General features: G+C 42.0%; 1 protein-coding gene across 1 annotated transcript in view; it reads left to right on the top strand.

Annotated features, from left to right (window-relative positions):
• The window catches only part of plekhm3 (pleckstrin homology domain containing, family M, member 3), a 45,783-nt gene extending 21,707 nt beyond the window's left edge, over window positions 1-24,076 (top strand). Inside the window, exons 3-7 of the mRNA XM_071524117.1 lie at window positions 1,191-1,336; window positions 3,769-3,962; window positions 10,743-10,806; window positions 19,317-19,474; window positions 23,732-24,076. Of these exons, the coding sequence (XP_071380218.1) occupies window positions 1,191-1,336; window positions 3,769-3,962; window positions 10,743-10,806; window positions 19,317-19,474; window positions 23,732-23,894 (725 nt within the window). The 3' untranslated portion in view covers window positions 23,895-24,076. The remainder of the gene's footprint in view (window positions 1-1,190; window positions 1,337-3,768; window positions 3,963-10,742; window positions 10,807-19,316; window positions 19,475-23,731) is intronic.

Here is a 24,076-nt window from a genome sequence, read left to right as displayed (position 1 = left end):
CAACCTGCTTCCCCTGATCCAAGTCCCATCCCTTCCCCCACCAGTTCCCAGGCCAGTGGACCGCTACACCTGAGGTTGGCTTGAGCAACAGGCTGGGGTCACAGACTGATTGCAGAATTTCAGACACTCTGCAGAATCATATAGTATCCTAAATATGTTTAATTACTAAGATGTGGGGGGCTAAGTGGGGCAGCTGTGGCTCAGGAGGTAGAGCGTGTCGTCCACTAATCAGAAGGTCGGTGGTTCGATCCCCAGCTCCTCCAGTCCGCATGTCGAAGTGTCCTTGGGCAAGATACTGAATCCCAAATTGCTCCCGATGGTTGCACCCTGTGTGGTAGCTTGCCGCCATCGGTGTATGAATGTGTGTGTGAATGGGTGAATGTAGGCACGTGTTGTAGGGCGCTTTGGATACAAGCGCTATATAAATGCAGTCCATTTACCATTGTGTGAATGGGTGAATGTAGTCCAATATAATCAGAAAAAGCCTGCACACTGACAAAAACTATTGAGGCTCATTGGATGCAAAAATAGATGATTTATTTACATAGTGAAAAAAGTGACTAAGTGAGAAAAAAGGTGAACGTTTCGGTCCTCAGACCATCATCAGCACTACTTCCATGTTTTTCATGTTGGCTCTAAATAGGCAACCAGCCTACTGGCGGTAGCCAATAGGAATGAGGCTGATAGGTGGAATCAATCAGTCAGGCCAAGAGGCCTACAAGGAAATATACACAACCCGTACAAAAATATATATACAGATAATCATAGATAAAGAATAGATCAAACATTGCCATACTATCTACCAAGAAGAAACAGGCCGGCCCACAGAAGAATGTCAGATACAGTTCACATACAGGACTTACTCCATGAATACATATCACAGTAGGCGGCTATACAAGTATACAAAATAATCTATGACAAATCCACAAGGATGGAGGGCACGGCTACAGAATAAGGCCCTGGGGAGAGAGAGAGATAGTCAAGGGGTTACGGAAAGCACGAGAGAGACAACTCTTCATTAAGACCCTCTGGATGTAGTGTCTTCATATAGAAAATCCATTTAATGGGTGAATGTAGGCAAGTTGTAAAGCGCTTTGGATAAAAGTGCTGTATAAATGCAGTCCATTTACCATTTACCAAGATGTGCGCAGACAAACACAAACTCAACCAAGCACTCACTCTCTCCCCAGGTTGCCAGCGTCCGGTCGGCCTCTCCCGGGGCAAGGCCAAGGTCTGCTGCTACAGCGGCTGGTACTACTGCCAGAGCTGCCACCAGGACAACTCCTTCCTCATCCCAGCACGCCTGCTGCACAACTGGGACACTAGCAAGCACAAGGTGGGACTGGGAACACACACATAACAATATTAAAATATCTACCATTCTACCACACTTTATTTAGACTTCACACTTACTTAGACTGATATACTATGTATTTGCTGATATATGGGGCCGATAGTGGCCTTTTATTAAAAATTGCAGGTCATAAAGTCCATAACCAGTATGTAGTTTGATTGATTACATATTCATTGTAGAATTGATCAATATTAAACCGGGTGTCTATTATTATTGTTATTATTGTTAGTAGTAGTAGAAGTAGTTGTAATAGCTAGTACTACCCTGGGTTTCAGTGGTTTTAGTGTCCCATGATGGTCTAAATGCTGTTTCAGAGGCTTTTCCACCCTAACAAGTGTAAAGTTCTGCAGGAAACACTGACTACATGGAATTTTTTACAATTATTTTGGCATGAACTTGATCACATGTGACAATATTGGATATCAGCACAAAAAGTGGCTATTTGCATCGTCAATACAAAAATATCAGCATTGGCTCTCAAAAATCCATATTGGTTGAACGGTAGGTCACACAAAGACACACAGTGGCTGTCCTCTCACACAAGCTGCCCTTTCCGTTTCCTGGTAGTATCATTCTGATTGTTTTTCTTGATATTGCCACAAATGTCAGTCATCAGCTTTGCCCATCATTTGAGTTCTGCCCATTCAAATACCTGTTCCTTTACAAAGACAGCCGAGTATTTACATAGTGTGATAGAGGGAGTTCTCCTTCATCTGCATCTGATGCATCAGTGCTGCATCACCCCAACAATTTGTTCCTAAGGGCAATCACCCATCCCAGCTACACACACACACACACACACACACACACACACACACACCCCTGGACAGACAGACTGACCTATTTAGGTTATTAATCAACTTAGTTGTACTTTGCACATCTGTGACTTTATTGCACCGGCAGATTCTTGTCACTTTGTGTTGCACAATCTATGCTTCACAACATCCAACTCTGTGCCATTTTGTTCAACCAACTCATGATTGTGACTCTATGGCACACAGGAGCACTGTTACATTCTGTCCTACACCTAGTCTTTCAGTCCAATATTGTGTGTGGGTCTCGATCTGTAGGCCGCATGGCAGAGGCATTGACAGACTCTCACATTGCATTGTAGATATCAGTTTGTGTGTTGACACTACTATTTCCAGGAAAGAAAGTCCACTGCTTTCCCAATAATAAACCCTGAATCACCAAGGACATGAAGTCCCTCCCTTAGAGGAAATAGCGGGTTTTCTGGGCTGGTGGATGGGGAGGAAGTCAAGTGTGTTCAGAGGGAGCTGAGGAGGAAAATAAAGTAAGAACACCTCCAGGGAGAAGATGGATCACACTCTGCAACAGAACAGTGTGAATGATATGTGTGGAGTTAGATGAGGAAGATCACTGGTTGTAAGTGGCCAGGACTGATGGTGGAGGGGGAACCAGGTGAGGGCAAATGGGTTCAACCTGCTTTTGACACAGGGACACACCAGCAAACCCCATCCCCCAGCTTGGCACATCATCCTAATGGGACCCCACTTGCCTCTGTCCCTCCGCCCCACCTTCAAGGTTCAACACAAGCACTTGTCACCTCGTCTTTCTTGTTGCTCATATATCTCATCAATATGCACAGGTAGTCTTTGGCAGCAGCAAATAAACAAACAGAAATTAGTTCTTTAATTGCCAGGAGAGGGAGACCTATGCATCAAATTGACTTTGTACGTGAAGGTGAACAAGTCAGAAAAGCTTTATTATTGAGTAGGCACAAGTTACAGCAGTTAGAGGAAGATGGGGATTAGAAATGAGAGCAGACATAAGCCAGCAATTTACAGCCCAGCCAGAGATAATCAGCACCACTCTAAAACCTGACCAGTTCTGAGTTTACCTGCTCTCACCCACTCCTTTACCTCCTTTACACCTCTATGTGCTTCCCCAAAAAAGCACATGAGACAGCAACATCAGCTCCTGAGCATTGTTAAATGTCTGTGTCTGTAATGTGTCAGCACCAATTACCCATGTCAAATTTCTTGTGTACCCGTTGTAGGGCTGCAATTATTTTCATTGTCGATTAATCTGTTGATTATTTTCTCGATTAATCGATTAGTTGTTTGGTCTATAAAATGTCAGAAAATGTCGATCAGTGTTTCCCAAAGCCCAAGATGACGTCCTCAAGTGTCTTGTTTTGTCCACAACCCAAAGATATTCAGTTTACTGTCATAGAGGAGTAAAGAAACCAGAACATATTCACATTTAAGAAGCTGGAATCAGAGAATTTTGACTTATTTTTCTCTTAAATTACTCAAACCGATTAATCGATTATCAAAATAGTTGGCGATTAATTCAATAGTTGACAACTACTAATTAATCGTTGCAGCTCTAACCCGTTGTCTTTGGCGAATAAAAGTGATTCTCATTCAGACTCTGCTGTGCGCCTGCAGGTGTCTAAGCAGGCCAAGGAGTTCCTGGAGTTTGTGTATGAAGAGCCCCTGCTGGATGTACAGCAGCTCAACCCCTGTCTGTATGAGCACTGTGAGCCTCTCAGCGCTGTGCTGCGTCTCCGCCAGCAGCTGCAGTCACTGCGAGCCTACCTGTTCAGCTGCAGAGCCACCGTAGCCGAGGACCTCCGACGAAGGTAGGGGCTTACTTGGGGGTGGCAGGGATGGTAGTTGAGTTGGGGTTAGATGGCGTAAGAATGCGAGCTTGTTACAACACACTTATGCAGGGTTTCCTGTAGGGCTGGGCGATATGGACAAAATCAAATATCACGATATTTTTGACCAAATACCTCGATATCGATATTGCGACAATATTGTAGGGATGACTGTTGATGCTTTCACAAAATATTTACACAATGATTTTTGATAAATAATCATCAGTAATGTGGATATAATGAGTAAGTGGGTAAAGGCAAATAATAGAACAGCTAGAACAGTCTGGTAAGTTCAGAAAATTACATCACTTTACTGTAATGCAGCCTTTAAAACCAGGAAAAGACAACACTTATGCCATATCACGATATTATGATATCCAAAATCTAAGACGATATCTAGTCTCATATCACGATATCAATATAATATCGATATATTGCCCAGCCCTAGTTTCCTGTAATGCTTTACAGTCTAGAAACAAAACAAAACCCAACAAAACAACAACCCTGCCTTGACTGGAAAATCCTAAGGAAATTCACAAATTCTGTTATTCGTTTATATATTTTCATTGAGACCAAAGCAATGTTGAACAAAGCATCCAGCTGTGGCATCTGCTGGCCAAAAGCAACATAGTGAGCATTGAGTAGCAGATTATTTTTGGTGCTATGTGTCATAGTGAAAAGCGACATTGATACATTGTTGTAGTTGTAGTTTTTATTTCGCGATCCATAGCAGGAGACAGTAATGTACTATTCTGTTCATTGCTATTCACTATTTTCATTATTCAGATGAAAATCTCTTATCTCCAAAGTGTCAACTTTTCAGGAAGAAAAAGAGCCTTGTTTTAAGCTTGATGACAGTACATGTTTGACATTATCCAATGGGTTTTGAGTTTCATAAACCCCAGAGGTTGGAGAGTTTTCTCAACCCATAGAGGAGCATTCAATTGAAGTGAAAACATGAAAATCACTATAATTGCAGTTGCAAGGTTTTCACATGACAACATGTGTTTGTATGTGGATGATGATATTTGAGGGTTTGTGTATGTGTGTGTATATACAGGTCATGGTGAGGATGACCTACTAAGAGCAGGTGGACTATGGTGAAGCAGTGTGGAATGTAGACAGTGTGTCTGTGTCCAGTTGAAAGCGCTCTCTGTTGAATACCCGCCACTTTGAAACTGTGAACATCTGAAGGGTCATGTCCTAGTGTGTTCTGTGTGTGTGTGTTTGCATGTATGTGTGTTTGTAAGAGTATGTGTATGCATCTGTGCATGTGTGTACATTGCTATGAATGAACTGTATCTGTATGCATTCCTGTGCATATATAGTGTGAATATACATACAGCGTGTGTGTGTATATGTGCATAGTGTGTGAGTCAGGGGGAATGACTGTTTATTTGAGAGGGGTCCCACACTGAAAGCGCTGTCTTGTGAGCTGATGAATGGTCCTTGCCCCGGTCCAGGTCACTAACATATTCCTCCACAATAGACCATTTCTGAGAGCATCAACCACCTCAGCAGACAGACTGGAATCTACTTTTTGCCCTTAAGCTTTCAGTAGTTTTTTGTGGTTAATTAACTAGAAGCCATTGGAAAACCAAAACAATATTTTTAATGTTCAATCTAATTCTCTCTTACATGCACACCTGATGTAGAATGGTATGACATATAATGAATATCATTCTGTCAAGCCTATATTTGTGCATCATACCATGTTTTTGGCCTATGGTACTTTGTGTGTATTCTTAATACAAAGGGCATCCATTTCCCATGATTATGGCATTATACCACCCAATATGAAAACCAGTCACTGCCACAGCCAGATCTCTCCCAGCTGGCGAGTAAAGGTGTGTGTGTGTGTGTGTGTGTGTGTGTGTGTGTGTCACATATTTATCTGTGCATGTGTGTGGGTCTATCTGTTCAGGTTAGTGCAGTGTAAGGTTAGACTGATATACGGATTTGCCGATATTGGCTTTTTATTAAATAAGATATCAGCCAGTCAGTGTCGTCCACCTCTGTTATGATGCAGTTTGTTTGATTACATATTTTATTTATTGTATAATTGATCCAGTGCAACATTTTGATCAGATTGCACAAATGTTTTTATCATTATTATCATTATTGGTTTCATAGAAGAGTTTTAATATCCCATGGACTAAATGCTTCAGAGGCTTTTCCACCCTGACAAGGAGCTTCAATCCAGAACTATCCGTATTGCTATAGGTCTTAAAAAGCCCATATGGGTCAAACCGTAGTGCAGGGCAGAGCGGAGCAGCATCATGCCGTTCTGTGTTTACTTCTGTCCCATTAGCCAGCGCTGGCTAGTGCCCCGCCACTTCCAAACACTGCAGGATTGATGAGGGCCGTGGCGCTAAAACCTTCCCCTAGCCATCAGTCTACTCCAAGGGGGATCTGAAGGAAGATCTCTGTTGCATACAGACAGAGAGCCATGGACACACACACACACACACACACACACACAAGCACATGAAGTATTGAAAGCATTAAGTCACAGAGTACTGTATTTTTGGCCCAGAGCAGCATTTCTCAGCCTCGAGAGGTTCCCACCTCTCTGATAGCGTGTTGCTGAGCAGCTCCTAGCCTGGTTGGTGTGCAGAGAGTAAAGGCTGTTTTCTGGTGTTTTAATGTAAGAGCTCAGTGAAGGTGACAATGCCTTGGCTCGGTGGTTTCATGCAGATGCAGCTGACTGATAAATGCTGGCTTAGAGGCGATGGGGGTATTTCGACCAGTCACTAATTTGTCTTGTGTTCGGGTTGTATGTAGGGCGGTGCAAAAAAATCGATACAGCTGAGTATTGCAGTATTTTTTTCCATGATACTGTATCGATTTTCCAGCCCCTCGTATCAGTACATTAAAATTTTTTTTCATGTTTTAAACGGATTTAAATTGTCCTTAAATTTCCCTCAAATCCCTTTGAATTAAATAGTTTTGACTCAATTTGTCCACTGAGTTATCAATATAATGTGATGTAAATATTAGACTACCCAGGTGGTACACAGCAAGTAAATTTTCAGTAAATTATGTATTGCAATGTATCGCAATATGTATTGTATCGCAATGTATCGTGATACAATCGTATCGTGACCCATGTATCGTGATTACGTATCATATCGTGAGGTCCTTGCCAATACCCCGCATTAGTTGTATGAAAACCCAGTCTCTTGGCATTACTGTAATAAGCATAAGGATGTGAACAGATCTGACCGATAGAGCTCTAGGATACTGAAGTTGAATAATAATCTGGATACTGGTCTAGAAAGACAAAGAGATTGTGGGCATTTGAACTCCTCCCTCATTAGTTTGGCGCATACAGTAAAACCTCATTTGTCCAGACCTTACACATTCAAAATAAATCAGAAACTGAGCAGGTTACTATTTAATAATTGTCTAGAAAGCACAGGGTATTGGTAGAATATGTGTGGTGTGATGGTTCATATTTTGAATAGATAAGGAAAGTAAGCATCCAGTTTAGTGCATCAATAGTGTTGGGATCGCCACTAGGGCTGAACAATTAATCAAAATTTTATCGAAATCGCAGTATGGCCTACTGCAATTTTCAAATCGCAGGAGGCGCAATATTTGTTAAAGGCAACATGTGTGTCAAAATACCGTTTAATTGAAATATTGTCGTGCTGCAGAGATGTCCTGGCCTACACATCATATTCTACAGACTTAAGAAAACATCTTTGTTTGGTACAGATCCCCGCAAAAATCACACCATAATCATTTTAATACGTTTTTTCAATGAAAATGAGAATAATGATTTAAAAATTATCATTCCCTCTAATATCGCGAACCATATCGCAATTGCAATATCAGTCAAAATAATCGCAATTACATATTTTTTCAAAATCGTTCAGCCCTAATCGCCACCAATCTAGCCCCCAAGTAGTCATACAGTTTGGCAGATGAAGCTGTCCTGACATCCTTACTTTAATGACATGCTTTGGTGCAATTAACACTTTTCCAGCAGGAGGAAAAATGTCTGCTGACAGGTGAAAATACTGAAATGGTGCTAATTCCTTGGCAGAGCACTTACTGTTTAGAAGAGGAGCTTTGGCTATGCAGGCTAAATGCCATTCTGTTTCATTAGGCCTAACCCCTCAAACTGCATCAACAGAAACTCCAAGGACATTACATTGCCGCCCACACTGTTTGATTGACAGGTGATCTCTGGGAAGTGCAGTGCAGAAACACCACAGCAATGACTAAACATACCAAAGATAGAGACAAAAGGTTAATCGACGAGATACATAACAAACAATAAATCGATCATCGATTTTTGTTGAACATGCCTAGTTTGAAGTTATTTTGGAGAAGAACTGAGTTCCTTTCATCAGAATAATTCAAACATAGAGACGGTCTGGGATTTGTCTTTGGATTCAAAGGGAGGAGAAAGCTGTCACTGCCCATGCTCTCTACTGTAATCTCAACCTCACCGACAGCACACACACACACACACACACACACACACACACACACACACACACACACTGTGAGGGCGTGCACACACTATGCTATATTGTTTACAGTGTTAGTTCAATGCTCTCTCTCCCTTTGCTTTCTGTCTCTCTCTCCCTTTACACTCTCTCTCTCTCTCTCTCTCTCTCTCTGTTTCACACACACACACCACATTGCTGATCCATATTTCCAGGACTTCCCACAGAGTTTGGAGGCAGCCTAGTTTATCTGCTGGTTCACACAACCCAGACACTTACCCAGGTCAGACCCTCCTTCAGTACACTGTACCATAATCACTGAATGATAGCTGGATACACACTCTTAATGAAAGGTGTGTCTGTGAGATAGGGAAGACCGTTGAGGATCGCAACATAAAATAGGGCATCAAATATTATCAAGTGTTACACAAATATTGTGGGTGTTGGTGTGTGTGTGTGTGTGTGTGTGTGTGTGTGTGTGTGTGTGTGCGTGTGCGCTCTCACACACGCAAACATGCATGGATTTGTGCATCTACTGTATGTAATCTAATCCTAAATAGTAGTAGTTCTCATGTACTGTTATCAAGACAAACACACACTCTCAGGGTGTGTTCATCTAGGCGCTGACACACACAGTCAACAAGGGGCCCGTGTGTATTTGTGTGTGTTTGATTATTAAATCCACGCATGAGTGTGTGTGTGTGTGTGTGTGTGTTTTCCTATAAATGCTGTGGTGGTAACCAGTGGTTACATGCCAAACAGAGCAGTTTATCAGTGGTGCCTAACACCACGAGGTGTCTGGATCACCAATAGGACACACACACACACACACACACACACACACACACACACACAAATACACACAGTACTTTCATTCCTGGTGACACTCATCACAGCTTAGACCGGATTTAACATGGAGCCATCCATCTTCGTCGTCTGAGAGGAGGCCTCACGCACACGCACACGCACACACACACACACACACACACACACACACACACACACACACACACACACACACACACACACACACACTTCTCCAGGCCAGAACTCTCATGCCTTTGTTTTGTCACATATTGTTAGAACATGTAATGCTGCAGTCTAAAGAGATATATCTATAAGCCGGGGGATTATTTTTCATCTCTCCTCTCACCACCTTGTCTGGCAGTAATGATAATACTGTGCTTCACACCATGGCCTGAAAGGCTGGCGGTTGTCCATTCAATTAGTGTAATATGCAGTATAAACAGACAGCTCTGATGTAACTGTGTGATCATCGTTCTAAATTAATATGCTGAGCTGTCCATTAACAACTGGCCTGCACAGTAGATAATAACAGTCTACACGCCTTTTCAAATGTTGTTGTTTTTATTGCCTTGAGGCCGGAAATGAAAAATCATGAAAACAGACTTTATTCACTTTCATTTGATATAGTAGCCAGCAAAATAAAGGTGAAACCAAATGGTTAGTCATTTTTGACAATATATTAACAAGTTAAAACTTAGTGTTTTACATCACTGTCAGTGTCAAGACGATATGCCTCTTGCCCCCTCCTCTGCAGAGACTTATGTATACAGAGGAGATATGAAACTGATGTAATTCAAACTGAATAATGGAACTAGAATAAACTTGTGTAATTTATTTTTCCCACTACACAAGACGTGTTCATCAGGAGTCAGTCAGTCAAACGCCGTTCTCTCACGTCACATTGAGAGATGCTCGCTCGCCCGGTGTTACAGTTCAGTGTACCACATATACATATACAGTATATCTGTCAGAATGGAAGAGGAAGATGAAATTCAGTCCAAATTCAATGTGTAAAATGCAATGATGCCCTATGACACAACATGACATACTTTTTTCATTTTCAATCTTTAAACTCATTTTCACATATTTATTTCAAACTGACCAGAGCAGGTGGTATTTTGTGCTTTAAGGCATTGCGGTGGTGCTGACAGTACCACTGACCTGTTTAATGTATGTATGAGTGAGAAAACTACTGTCATAGTGTCAACCTGTGAAATCACGCTCACCCTGCCACTGTGAATCTTTCCAGTAGATGTGTTCTTTGATTTTGACAAAACTTGGAGGGATGATGCATCTTCAAACATTTAAAAAAAAAATACTGTTTGGCCTGATGGGGGACGCTATGATTAAAGGTCAAAATTTCAAACTTTGAAAGGCTGGTCCGATATTGATAAAACTTGAAGGGCTGATGCATCTGGTTACTGACTGGCTCAAGAGGGGCCTGCATCACTCATGGGGGACGACATGCTTACTTGTCCTGTCTGTCTTTTCACAGGATCTTCCCCCGGGAATACCTGCTACAGCACATCCACCTCTACTCCATGGCCGATCTGCAGCAGGTACACACACACACACACACACACACACACACACTCATGCATACATACACACACACTCATGCATACATACACACAGGCACACATAACACAGATGGCATTCACATATATCATAATTAATCACAACATGCCTCTTAAATATTTCACAAGCACTCATGTGCTGTACGGACATGTGTGCGTGTATCAGGGCTGTCAGTTGCCCAAAAAATGTATTTGCTTTACTTAAAAGAGTCCAATTTGACTGAAATTTGAATATTGATAATAAAATGTCCGTAATATTGACACATGAAAGCAGAATGCAGTGAACAACCAGTGTGTTGTAAACAGATAGAGATTTTATCCGCATTTCATTTACAACATGTTTTTTTTTCCATTATTCAACTTTTTGAAAGATTTGGCTGATATTTTGTTTTGAATTTGCCTGAGAGAAGATGAGAGTAAATCACTGGGTGACTCTTGGCTTCTTCTGAGGGGAATCCAAACATCTGACAAACATCGCTTCGGAGGAGCATAAATCTCCTTGTCAGGAGTGTTTTTCTGTCATGATGCCGCTAGCAGGCATGTGTGTGTGCTAACAACAAACTAGCAGGCTTGACTTGGTTTCAGGGTTAAGATTAGAGTTAGGATTATGTTAATTCAGCAGTAGGGGCTGAATGTAGTCAATGGAAGGCTCCTCACAAGTATAGTAAAACAAACGTGTACAGCTTCACATGAATGCAGATGAACTCACTCTTGGTTACCGGTGGTGATAATAAACACAGGAAAACACATTCTGGCCTTTCAGTGGCAGTACCTAGTTGTCTGTGTGAGCCGGGGGTTGGAGGCAAACAACCACAAATGACTGAAAAGTTCTATTGTTTGTCATTATGTTCATTATGCTGTACCCTGCCCTCCTTTTCTCTTTCAGTGCCCCCCCTCCCTCTCTCTCTCTTTTTATGTCTCTCTCTCTGACTCAGAGCCGGGCCAGTAGACTCTCATGGTGAAAGAGATTGGGCCTCCCCCCCTCCTCCCCCTCCTGCCCCCTTCCACTCCCACACTCTCTCTCTCTCTGCTTCACTAATTGGTCACATTCAGAATCAACAGGCAGAAAAACAAAGCGTGACATCCCTCCATTCTTCCCAACATCCCCTTGGCCTCACACACACACACACACACACACACACACACACACACACGCTTCCCCCTCGAATGTCTCCCGCTCTCTCTCTCTCCCTGCTCAACTCTTTCTGATTTAGTTGTACACTCTCTTGTATATACTGTACGCTACAGTCCTGAGCCATTCATTTGAAGTAATACTAAATTTACCAATAGGTGGCTTTGGTATCTGCACAACTCTCATAAATACACTCCCTCTCCCTCCCTCCCTCTCTCATCCTCCACCTCCCTCCCTCTCTCTCTCTCTCTCTCTCTCTCTCTCTCTCTCTCTTCTACTCTTGGTGCTTCTCAAGCACTCTGCGTCTTAATTGGTTTTCCATATTAACAAGCTTGTTTCTTTTGATTCACCTCCTGAATAAAATGGCGCTCTTAATCAACATGGCTTTTATTGTCCCGGTGCAGAGGTCAGTGAAGGCTGAACTCTCTGGCTATACCCTGGACCACATTAGCCTATTCACTTCCCAACAAATAGCCTTCCCCCGTGTCCCCTATTAAGAACCGGTTCATTTGGTGAAACCACATGTGTTTGTCCAAGGCCACTTTGTTTGGCCACTCTGCCCCTTCCTTCACTGGTTTTAAGGATTGTTTCTGGGGGTTTCTGTGAGGACTAAAGTAGGAGTAAAGTAGGTAGGTGTGTGTGTGTGTGTGTGTGTGTGTGTGTGTGTGTGTGTGTGTGTGTGTGTGTGTGTGTGTGTGAGTGAGTGTGTGTGAGAGAGAGAGAGAGAGAATCTTATAGAAGTTTGAATTGTGTTAAATGAATGTGGGGGCAGGATCGTTGGTCCTGACAAGTGTGTGTGTGTGTGTGTGTGTGTGTGTGTGTGTGTGTGTGTGCAGACAGCAAGCTTCCCACAGTGACACCCTGGCATTCCCTCTATGCCAAATATGCCTCTCTACTCACACTTGTCCAGTGACACAAAGGCTTGTTAAATAAATGTTACATGTTCTCAGAGAGATTTCCAATTTCTCTTCATGGCTTTGAGTTAAGATGGAGCCTTGACACTCAGCTGCCCAACACTGACCTTTACTTTAACATGAAATAAGATTAGATGAAACTTTAATGATACCCCCAAGGAAATTAAGTCATCGCAGCAGCAGATTGTAACGCAATACAGCAAAGAAGAAAAGTATAAATAAGAACACAGCATTTTTTTTTTTTTTTTTTAAACTAGTTTAGGGTTAAGATTTAAAAAAAAAAACTAAATGAAATGTAACAGAGACAAAAATGTCAATAGTGATGAAAATATAATAGAATAAATAAATGTATAAAACATATAAGACAAATTATGTAGCCAGTCTAAGCTCTTCAATGAAAAGTATGGAGAGAAAAAAAAAGAATTATGATGTTTTGAGAGTGTGCAAAATGACAGCAGTAGAACATACTGAAGTAAAGAAATAATGAATGAAAAATATGTGCAACATGAAAATATACAAAAAAAAAAAGACATGCAGTATGAAATAAGTGAAAAATTAGACAAATATCAACCTGTACAGTGTATAACCTATTAGAAGAATATGTGGTTATGAAGAAAACAAATATGTGAATTAGACTTTGTTTTAATCTCAGAGCTTTCCTCATCACTTTTATGTGTCTGCAATGTATCTATCTGTCTAATTATCCATGTATGTATTTGTTTAGTTTTTTTTTTATTTTCCTTGGTACCCATCATAACACAGTGTAAATTTTGAGAGTGAAAAACTAAAGTATTGAAGCTCTTTTCTGTTTGTTTCCCTCTGGGAAAAGTAACATAAAAGGCATTGAAGTTTGCATGTATCAACCTGACAGCGACTTCATCATCCTCGGGCCTAAACTCTATCACTGGCCATCACACACACACACACACACACACACACACACGACCACACACTGATGGCCGACGTATGTCATTGTGCAGCAGTAATCCTGTTTAGCGTGCGTGTGTGTGTGTGTGTGTGAGGAGAGGGTGTTATCCAAACAGAGCTCACCCTAGTCTTTATAGCGATGTAATCCCGGCTGGCTTTCTAGCTCTCTAATGGAGCTCTGGTACTCTGTGTGTGTGTGCGCGCGTGTGTGTGTGTGCACGCGCGCGTGTGTGTGTGGAGGGCAGGCGAATGGCTGCTAAACAGCAGTTTTAGGGGATTAGGAGGTTTGGGAGCACAAAGAGCCCTACATGGGACAGAGAAGGAGGGTGGACCGGGGGTAAGGAGGGAGGGGAAGGAGTCTGGGAGGATAGATGGAGGTAGCGGAGGTAAAGAGTGGAGAGTGGGGGGTCAAGTAGGGAGGGAAAAGGGGTGAAGGATGTGAGTATATCTGGAAGGTGTATAGTTTCCTCTACGGGCCTAGAGACTTCTGTACATATTTATGACCCCCTGTAGACCCATTAATATGAATACCGTCCTGTAAATATGCTGTAATCTTTCTCAGTGTCGTTTCTCATCCTCTATTCCTCTCTTTATATAATGCATATTTGATATTTTTAGAATGTTTTAAAACCTTTTTATAATGCACAAATCTTTTCTGCTGCTACTGATACTACTGCTACTATTTTGCACACCCTGTTAATGCTAGAATCTGTACTTTTGGGTTTTTTTTATTCGTACATCTCTACTTAATAGTCAATATGTATTGATGTTAATGTGTGTTATAATTGTTGGTTGAGTATGTTTATGTAACCCTTATTTGCTCTATTCTCATTTATATCCTATTCTTCTTTGATGTATCCTCTTCCTACTTGCTGCTGCAACAACCCAATTTCCACACTGGGAAGTTTAATGTCATGTAATATAATGTAATGTAATCTAAATGGTGGGATAGATGGAAGAGGGAGAAAGGAGGGGAGGATGAGAGGGTCAGGGATGGAAAGGGAGTGGAGTACAAGAAGAAGGAAGCTGTAGAATATTGGGGACAGAAAAAAGGAGGAAAGCCTGGGCCTTTAGTGAGGGGAGGGGGGCTTTTTGGTGGAGGGAGAATTCAGTGGGTGGGGAAGGGAGGGGTGGGGTGAGGTTGGAGGGGGGTTACATTTACGGGAGTCCGCTTTGTAAGAAGCAGAAGAGAGAAAAGAAAGGGAGCTGGTTGGGAAGGAGGGAGGTCTGGAGGGAAGGACGACTAGGAGCTAGGAGGAGGTGGAGGGCTCTTCCAGGAAAAACTACAATGACAGTACACACACACACACACACACACACACACACACACAAAGACTGGCTAGATTGCAGATATCTAGCACTCTTCAGTCAACTAAGGAGAGCACATTTCCACACCCTGTCAGCAGAGTGAGGGAAAAACTTCAAACAAGGAACTGAAATTGAATTGTAAAGATTAGATTTTATTTGTCTTTAATGGATCCATATCCACAAGATAAGAAACTTTTGAAGATGATGACCCAGAAATTGGGATGTAGTCATGTGATACAGCCAATAAAAATAGAATATAAATAAGAATATAGCAAATTGTTGTTATTTAAACTTGTGTTACCAACAATTTCAACACATGTTAAATAGACTGTATGGGGAAAAAAGTATGGATTACAGCAGTGGTTCCCAAACCTTTTAAAGTCCTGTACCCCCTCAAACATTCAACCTCCTGCTGTGTACCCCCTCTATCTCCACAGACGGCCAACTCTCATATGATGTTACATTTTGCCATGTTTGTAAGCCTGCTACAAAAAGGAAGTACCATAAAACTTCAATTAATAACCCGGGCTTTTATTTGCTTCAAACACTGAACTCAACCGGCCTATATTTGGGACAGGCGTCTATATGGGACAGGCCTTTAATTCCTTTCGCACAAAACTCTTGCTCAGCAAAGATGCGAAATACTATCAAATTGTTTATTTAAACCAGTATGGATATTACTTAAAATTAGGCTATCGAATAACATATCAATTACGAATCATTCATTTGATCTCGCTCCGAGAGAGAGAGAGAGAGAGAGAGAGAGAGAGAGAGAAGCGGTGGTCGAGCGAGCTAGAAAGTGACTGAATAGAGGGAGCGGTGGTAGCGAGAAAGCCGGTGAATCAGAGATATCAAATGTTATTTTCTGCTTGTTTCACAGCGGTTACGTTCTAAAGCACAGAGAGAGAGAGAGAGAGAGAGCCCTGTATCAAACTACCGGTAGCCTACCTTAGAAAGGATGAAAGCCGAAAAAAGATCAACAGAGAAATGTCTTGCTGCAGCTTCTCCTGAGTTTTGTTCAGCATATTTGACAACTGACAGCTTGAATTTCAGGTCGTAGCCTACTTCATTCTCTGTGCCACCATGGCGATCAACAAATGTGACTGACGTTTGAGTGCAACTAAAAAAAAAAAAAAAAACTGCTTCAAGCAGCGTCAATGGCAACCGGCTTCTAATTGAGACCGGCCTTTATTTGTCAAAAGGTGCAGCCACACCCGGCCAGTAAAAGGAACTCAGCGTTTAATTGGGGTCTTCGCAGAATGCGGGTGGGAAAAAAACACTGCTAAAGATCATGCGACTGCCGACTGTTAATTACTGTGACTGAAGTGTTTTTTTTAAAGTGTGGGTTTATTTTTGACAGAGAGGGTACTACGGATTTTTTTTTTGGCGTACCCCCGACGTAACTGCGAGTACCCCTGGGGGTACGCGTACCCCACTTTGGGAATAGCTGGATTACAGCATTATTAGGGTGTGTACAATAAAATAACAGCAGTAGAACTCAGTATGGAATAGGTGTGGAATAGGTGAAACCATTAACCTAAAGTATCAATATACAAGCAGTGTGAGAGGGATATGGGAATCTGAATAAAACAGAGGAAAAGATATGAGAATTTACAGCAATATAAATTATGTATCATCTGTAAAATAATGTATTTTAGCTATAGTTCAACATTTACAACAATTTGACACTTCCAGGGTTTACACACGTATGGGAAGCTAGCTTTGATTTCCTTGTCTCTTTCTCTGCTCCTCCATCCCTCCCATTTGTTTCTGTCACTCTCTATCCATCCATCTTTCTGTGACTCCCTCCTTCCTTGCCTCCATCCCTCCAGAGTACCAGTCAGCCACCCAGAGCTGTGCTGCCAGTCGTTTGATTCTGCCCAGTCCAATTATAGAGGGCCTTAATTACTGGGCCTGTCAGCCTCCATCAGGAGAGCCATTTGTCATGTGGACTGGGCTGGACTGGACTGGAGCTGGGCTGGCAAGGCTTAGAGCGGGCTGTGCTGGGCAAGGAGAGGGGGGCACATATACTGCCTCGGTACCTGTCTGACAACCTCTATACCTGTCTGCCTGCCTGCCTGGCCTACATTTATCATCTGGACCAGAGTGGTCAAGTCTGTGGGACGTTGCCCGTATGCCGATCCCACTGCTTGGCTCCTTCTTTGTACACAAATCTGTTGATCCCTTTGTCATCTGCCTCCCAAACTGCGCTATAGCCATCAGCCATGGAGGGAACGCTTCCTATGAAATCAGTGAAAGCTGATCCACTGCCATGTTGTGTTGGCATTGCGCTCACTTTGCGTTGGCATCGCATTCGCGTCACATCGCATCCCATCCCATCCCATCCCGTAAAAGCATCCAAGCTCAAAAATGGCAGAAGTTCACTTCCCGATGACTGATGCATTAAAATAATGAAAATTAAAGTAGATATTGGTTGTTTCTGGTGTATTGACTCATGAAAATGAAACAATCGTAAACAATAGAATTAAGTCAGGTTAAGGGCTTCCCATCAACAACCAGTGTAGTATTGATAAATTCTACAATAAATTCAAACTGCATCATAACTATCATATCAGAGATGGATGACATTGACTGACCCAGGTTCTTAAAAAAAGACAATATTGGCCCCATATATCATGGCACTTGGCCCTGGTGTGTGATATACTGTACATAGAATCGATATAACAACATGCATTATGGCCCTGAAACAGCCTGTTTTCTATGTGTGTGTGAGTGTGTGTGTGGAGATTGGGGTCGTTTCCTTCCTTTTTCCCTCCATCTCGTCTACTCCTCTCCTCCTCTCCTCCCCTCCTCCAACAGACAGCATGGAGGAGGTTATAATTGGGAGGTCCTGGGCTCTGCCAGGTGGAACCACTTGTATCTGAATGCAGGCCCCTTTCTCTCTCTCTCTCTCTCTCTCTCTCTCTCTCTCTCTCTCTCTCTCGTATGTTCACTCTTTTTCCAGCACTTTCTTTCGCTCTTGTATGCTGTCTCTCTCCTGTCTCTCTCTCTCTCCTCTCTGTTACTTTATACTCTTTCTTTCTCAGTTTTTCTCTCACTCTTGCATGATCTCGTATGCTCTCTTTCTTTCTCTCTGTCTTTCTCCTGCTCTTTCACATGCTCTCTCTCTCTCTCTCTCTCTCTCTCTCTCTCTCTCTCTCTCTCTCTCTCTCTCTCTCTCTCTCTCTCATACGCTCTCACGCTCTCAGTTCAGTTCCAATCTGCTTTATTAACATGGCGGGACAGAAAGCTGTGTTGCCAAAGCAGCATAGTATTAATATCTGCAATATCCTAAACATTCGAAACAGATTTTCTTTTCATTAAGCGTTTTTTCTGCCCACTGCTTGTTCACCACAATGCATTCTCTCTAACCACCCTGACCCCCAAACCCCCCTCACCCCCAAACCTCCCTGGGCTTTCAAAGAACTTGCCAAGCGTTGCCATTAAAAGGCATTCACCATATTATTTTTTTTTTAGCCTCCCTCCCTCCTTCAGTTTCCCCTCCTCAGCCTCTCCTCCCCTCTCCAGTCTTTTCTCTGTGAATCTTCATTAGGTTTGATGTGAATTCCTGACACTGAACTCCAGGCCCCATCAAGGTCTTTCACTGAGTGACTTTGTCTTTGTTGTAGCCATTTGTAAATTAAATTTTATTTTGAATTTTTATTTTGAAATTTTAACGATTTTAACTATAGTCAATATTTTCAGCCAGTATTTTATATCCCTATATTTGACCATTTTCATGCCAAAAAAATCAGAAAAGGTATTCAGTGTTTCTCCCAGAATGTTATTCTTGTCAGAGTGGACCCTGGGACACTAAAACCTCTATGAAATATTGCATTGGAATCAGTTCAGGTTAAAGTCTTCCCATAGACAGCCAATGCAGTATTGATCAATTATACAATAAATATGTAATTAATCAAGCTGCATTATATCCATCATATTGGAGGTGGATGACACTGACTGGCTGATATCCCATTTTTGTAAATGAGATATCATGGTGATGATTGCTCTTACACTGCATCTCTCCTTTCCTCACTGTAATTCATTATGTTGCTTCTCTTCAATCTGTATCTTCCTCTATCGCCTTTTCCACTTGTATCCATCACCCTGCCTCTTCCCTCCTCTCTCCCTCTCCCACTCGCTCTTTCCCTCCTCTCTCTGTTTCCTCTTCTTCTTCATCTCTCATGTATTCTTCCTCTCTCCTCCCGCAGGTGATTGATGGGAAGCTGGCTCCCTTCCTGTCCAAGGTGATCAAGTTCGCCAGCTCCCATGTTTTCAGCTGCAGTTTGTGTCGAGAGAAAGGCTTCATCTGTGAGCTCTGCCACAACGGACAGGTCATCTACCCCTTCCAGGAGAACGCCACCAAGAGGTACAGAGTCACAGACCCTTTCCGTATGAATCTCAATACATACTTAGCAGGGAAAAATAAATTCAGTACAGGAAAGGGATATCTCTGAGCTGGACAACAACTGGATCTGATTACTTTCATTTTTGATTTGATCTATCTGATACAATACAATTTGATTCAGTGCCATGAAGAACAATGCAGTTCATTTGTTATGGTCTCCTCGTTCTGAATGGCTCACAAGGGTGCGGCACACAAACCATCAGAAAGAAAGTAGTAATGTACAATGTTACTGCCTGATCCTGTTACCCTTAAAGTCTTGTGAGAGGCCACAAGATTTAATAGTAAAGATGTGGTACTCTGTTGGTCCCTGTAGAGAATGTATTTTCTCTTGCCTCCTTCCTAAGAGAGGTCAAAGGTCAGGGCCAGCTACAGAACAGCAGGTTAAGGTTGGGTTTAGGTTTAAAAATGGGGTCAGGGTTAGGATTGGGGTTAGGCTAAGGTCAGGGTTAAGGTTAAACAGTCTGTGGAGATACACCAAATAGGTAAGTGACACTTTGTTGAACATCTACTTTTTGTCACCTGATTGTTGAATATCAACACTGGACTATCAAAACAAAGTGTCACCAAAAAACATCCGCTTGCTGTAGTCAGACTGTATATTCAGTCTGACCCAGTATCTCACCTTTATAATTAACATCACACTAACTGCCGGTGAAATTTATGAATAACGACTCATATCTTTTCCAAACAACTTTTTATTATGTCACTACGACTTCTCTTAAAATATGGAGTTCTACTGCGGAGAATTTCACATTTGTAAAATTCAAAGTGGGTCCGCATAACATTCTTGCTCCACCATTATTTATTCAACATTTCAGCTGTGTTGGTCGTGGTCAGGTGCAGGAATGTTGCACGGACCAATTAGAATTTTGCAGTTAAATCCTTGTCCAGCACCAGTGGCAGAGGTGGATTTTTATCACTTTACCCTGAGAATTTAATCTTTCTTTGCCGTTCTGACACGTCTAATTAGGGTACATTGAACTTGCACACAGATGTGGAAAATCAGGATGGGTGTTAAATATGTAACACTTAATTAACATGTTGATTTTCATTGTCTGTCACCTGGACTATCTCTGAGAATAAGGCGCTAATGTGGCTCTGTCACACTCATCGCCCCTGTAAATTTATGAATAAATAACTGAACTGCAGATTTTGCGCATTGCAATGCCGTTACCATTGGGTTTAATGGATATGGGCCTTAGTGCCTTGGTCAGGACCCTGTTAGTTCTTGGCTGTTCAGTCATTTGTTTTGCAAGCCACAACTATTGTGAAGGATTAGTCCAAAAAGGCCACAGGGAAATGTAATGACTTCCATTAGAGCCATATTCTTCCCCTGTGGGCTTGTTCTAATGCAGCCAAATCCTGGCCTTGACTTCTCCTGCTATCTTCCTCTTCTTCTTTCTACCACTGCCTGGTATCTAAATAAAGAGCACTTTTTTTTCTTCTTCCGTCTTTCACTTTCTTGTGCCCCATGATGGATCATTCTCCGTCAGTTTGTTCTGTCGTGTGTAATGAGTGATTTCTCGCCGCAAGATTGGATTTTGACTAAATTTGAGGAAATCATTCATTTCACTGCTGCATTCCAGCATTTTCAAAATTAAATACTACTACAATTATTACAGTTATAGGCCAAAATAAGAAATTGCAATAACCAGTCAGTCAAGACTTTTTGAATGTCTTAAAAAGTGAAACGCGACAGCTCCTGTCCCACACAATAAAGAACCGAGAGATGACATGTTTGTTGCTGATTGGCCTAGAGAGGGACTGCATTGCTTTTAGGGGACAATATGTTTCCTATTGCCTTGTTAGATTTATTTTCAATCCAGCCCCTCTCATTAAGCCTGTGTGTGTGTGTGTGTGTACATGAATGCTTGTGCGTGAACAAGTGCACTCCCTGGGCAGCGGGATGGAGAGAAGCCTGCTCCTTGTTAGCGTCACTAGTTGGCATTAGAAAGAGGTTGAGTGTGTGTGTGTGTGTGTGTGTGTGTGTGTGTGTGTGTGTGTGTGTGCGCTGGGATAAGAGGAAGGCATGGCATGGACAGTTAATGCAGTCCAGAGCCTTGCCCCTGTCACCCCATGACACTCTGTGTGACAGACAGAACCCTGATAAGACCTGGAGCTGGACCGATTCCTAGAAGACATTGAGGAGTGGAGGGAAGCTGGAAGACAAATGTCTAAGACAGTGTGTATTATCACAGATACCATGATCCTGAGTATCTCTCATCATTTCATTATTATGGAAGGCACAACACACATACACACACACACACCTGCCCTGTTTAGGTGTGTTTTATGACTCATGTCAAGGAAGTATTAAGTGTTAACTGATAACAGCAGTCCAGCTGTATCTACTATACTTACTGGAACTGGGCTGGAAAGGATTTTCACACTGCAGAGCTTGAGTTGTACTGTGTTGACTTAGTTACTCATCCACTATAGGTCCAGAAATGAGTGAGCAGGAGGAGTGTTAATTGGATTTATGTGGACAAGCCTTACTACTTTGTGTTGTTTCAAATCCTTTACCACCAGATCCACATCGACATCCACATCGATACACCCATGAACCTAGGAGCTAGGAGCACTGCACTTGTTTGACAGCTGCACTTCAGTTATCCCCAGGCCATTTTGAGGTCAAGTGTTAAACTGTCATGTTATTAGCTCTTACACCCCCTCCCCCACCACCACCACCACCACCACCACCTTGATTGTCCCAAATACAAGGTGCTGATTGAAAACCTGGAAATTTAAAGACCAATAATGGACAATGAGAAAATAAATCCAATCCTTGGTAATAGTCATGCTCCAGAAAAAGAAGTCTTTTTTCTTTTCTTTATATCGACCTCTCCAATGACCTGACATGACTTGATCTTATGTCATATAAAAGTAAATAAATAAAATAAAAATAAATAAATATGACACCATAATGTAGTTATTTTATTAAATGGCACATCTGCATGCAAATTGTGATCTTTGATATTCGCAATAGTCCGCAATGTCATTATTTCAAAGAACAAAGATGACCGGTAAATCAAGAGCTTTGCATTGTGGCTCCTCTGCGGGAGGAGATCTGTCTCAATAATGACAAATGCATGTAATAAAATAGATAATATAAATGGAAAAACCTTGCCATCCTAGTGTTGGAGTCATGAAACTGTTATATTGAATTCCACGGCTTCTTGTTCTTCCTAGTAACAATCTCTTCAAAGATATTCTGACACAAAGATAGCCCACTCCAACATTAGGATTGGCTTCCACTTTGGCTCTTTTCAACTGGTGGAGTCACAGAGGCTCAACAAGTGTGTCAAAAATAAGAATACAAATGCTCTGAAAATATGTCGGTGCTAGAAAAAATGAAAATATGTTTTATAATAAAAAGTTTTGTAACTTCTGTGAAAACCTCTTGAATTTTTTTTTTTTTTTTTAATGAAAACAAATATGTATTCACAAACGTGTCTGTTTTTGTAAGTGATGTTGCATTTATTTATATGAAAATTTAGAATACAAGCAACAAATAATTTGTGGGTGGAGATGTTGTATGGTGATATTGATACCGGAGAACAAGAACAGACAGGAGTCGATCTGATCATTTGGTAGACATTTAATGAGATATCATTGGAGAGAAACAACATGAACACAGTCAGCGCTGCTAGTCTCTACTCGTACTGAGAGAGACCTGTGATCTATATAGTGGTCAGTTACGTGTCATGACAGATAAAATGACAAGAGATGGCTCCTGCATGTCTCCATATGCCTGATAGCTCACGTAACACTTGGAGCCAAATGGCCTTGTAGCAAGAACATCAGGCACATCCCGAAACTAGGTCAACTTTGGTCAGCTAACAAGAAGTACTTTATTCAGTTCCACAGCGAGATATATTTGTGTTCCTGTTTACTTGCATTCAGCAGTCTTAATACATATTTGTGGACTGTAGTATTTATTTACATTTTTCCATTTATATTTCTGTTTATTTTATTACATATATTTGTCATTATCAAAACAGATCTCCTCCCATACACAGCTCTCTCTTTACCACCACTTGACATAAGGCAAAGTATGTGAACACAGCTTGCACTCCAAGTGTAAGAGGAACCAATGGCTCACAGCAACGGACCTGTATGTAAGCTGGGATAAATTCCCTAACCCTCCACTACCCTGACAAGCATTAAGCAGGTGGAGGATGACATGTTCACTGCCTTGTTCTGTCTGTCTCTGTGTAGGTGTGATGGCTGCGGGGCGGTTTTCCACGCCGAGTGTCGCCAGAAAGCCCAGCCTTGTCCGCGCTGCGTCCGCAGAGAGCTCCACAACAAGAGGCCGTCCTCCTTCTGGTCGCCCGACGACGACAGCCCTGGGTGCTACCACCTGCCCTACCAAGACACCTGAGACACACACACACACACATGCACACACAGCCAGAGACACACACACACACACACACACACAAGCAGTAAGAAAATAGGCATGACATTGGACAAAACGCCTGTTTTTCTGTGCTCTCAAGAGTGTGTGTCTCCAAAACAGATTCTCTGTTGTGATAGGAACGTGAGCTCAGTGTTTGATTGCGA

Source organism: Centroberyx affinis, unplaced genomic scaffold (genome assembly GCF_046629955.1).
Source record: "Centroberyx affinis isolate AG114_WGS23_722 - 3 ecotype Tasmania unplaced genomic scaffold, CSIRO-AGI_Caff_v1 ptg001148l_1, whole genome shotgun sequence".
Taxonomy (NCBI): Eukaryota; Metazoa; Chordata; class Actinopteri; order Beryciformes; family Berycidae; genus Centroberyx; species Centroberyx affinis.
This window is presented reverse-complemented; position numbering and strand designations above follow the sequence as displayed.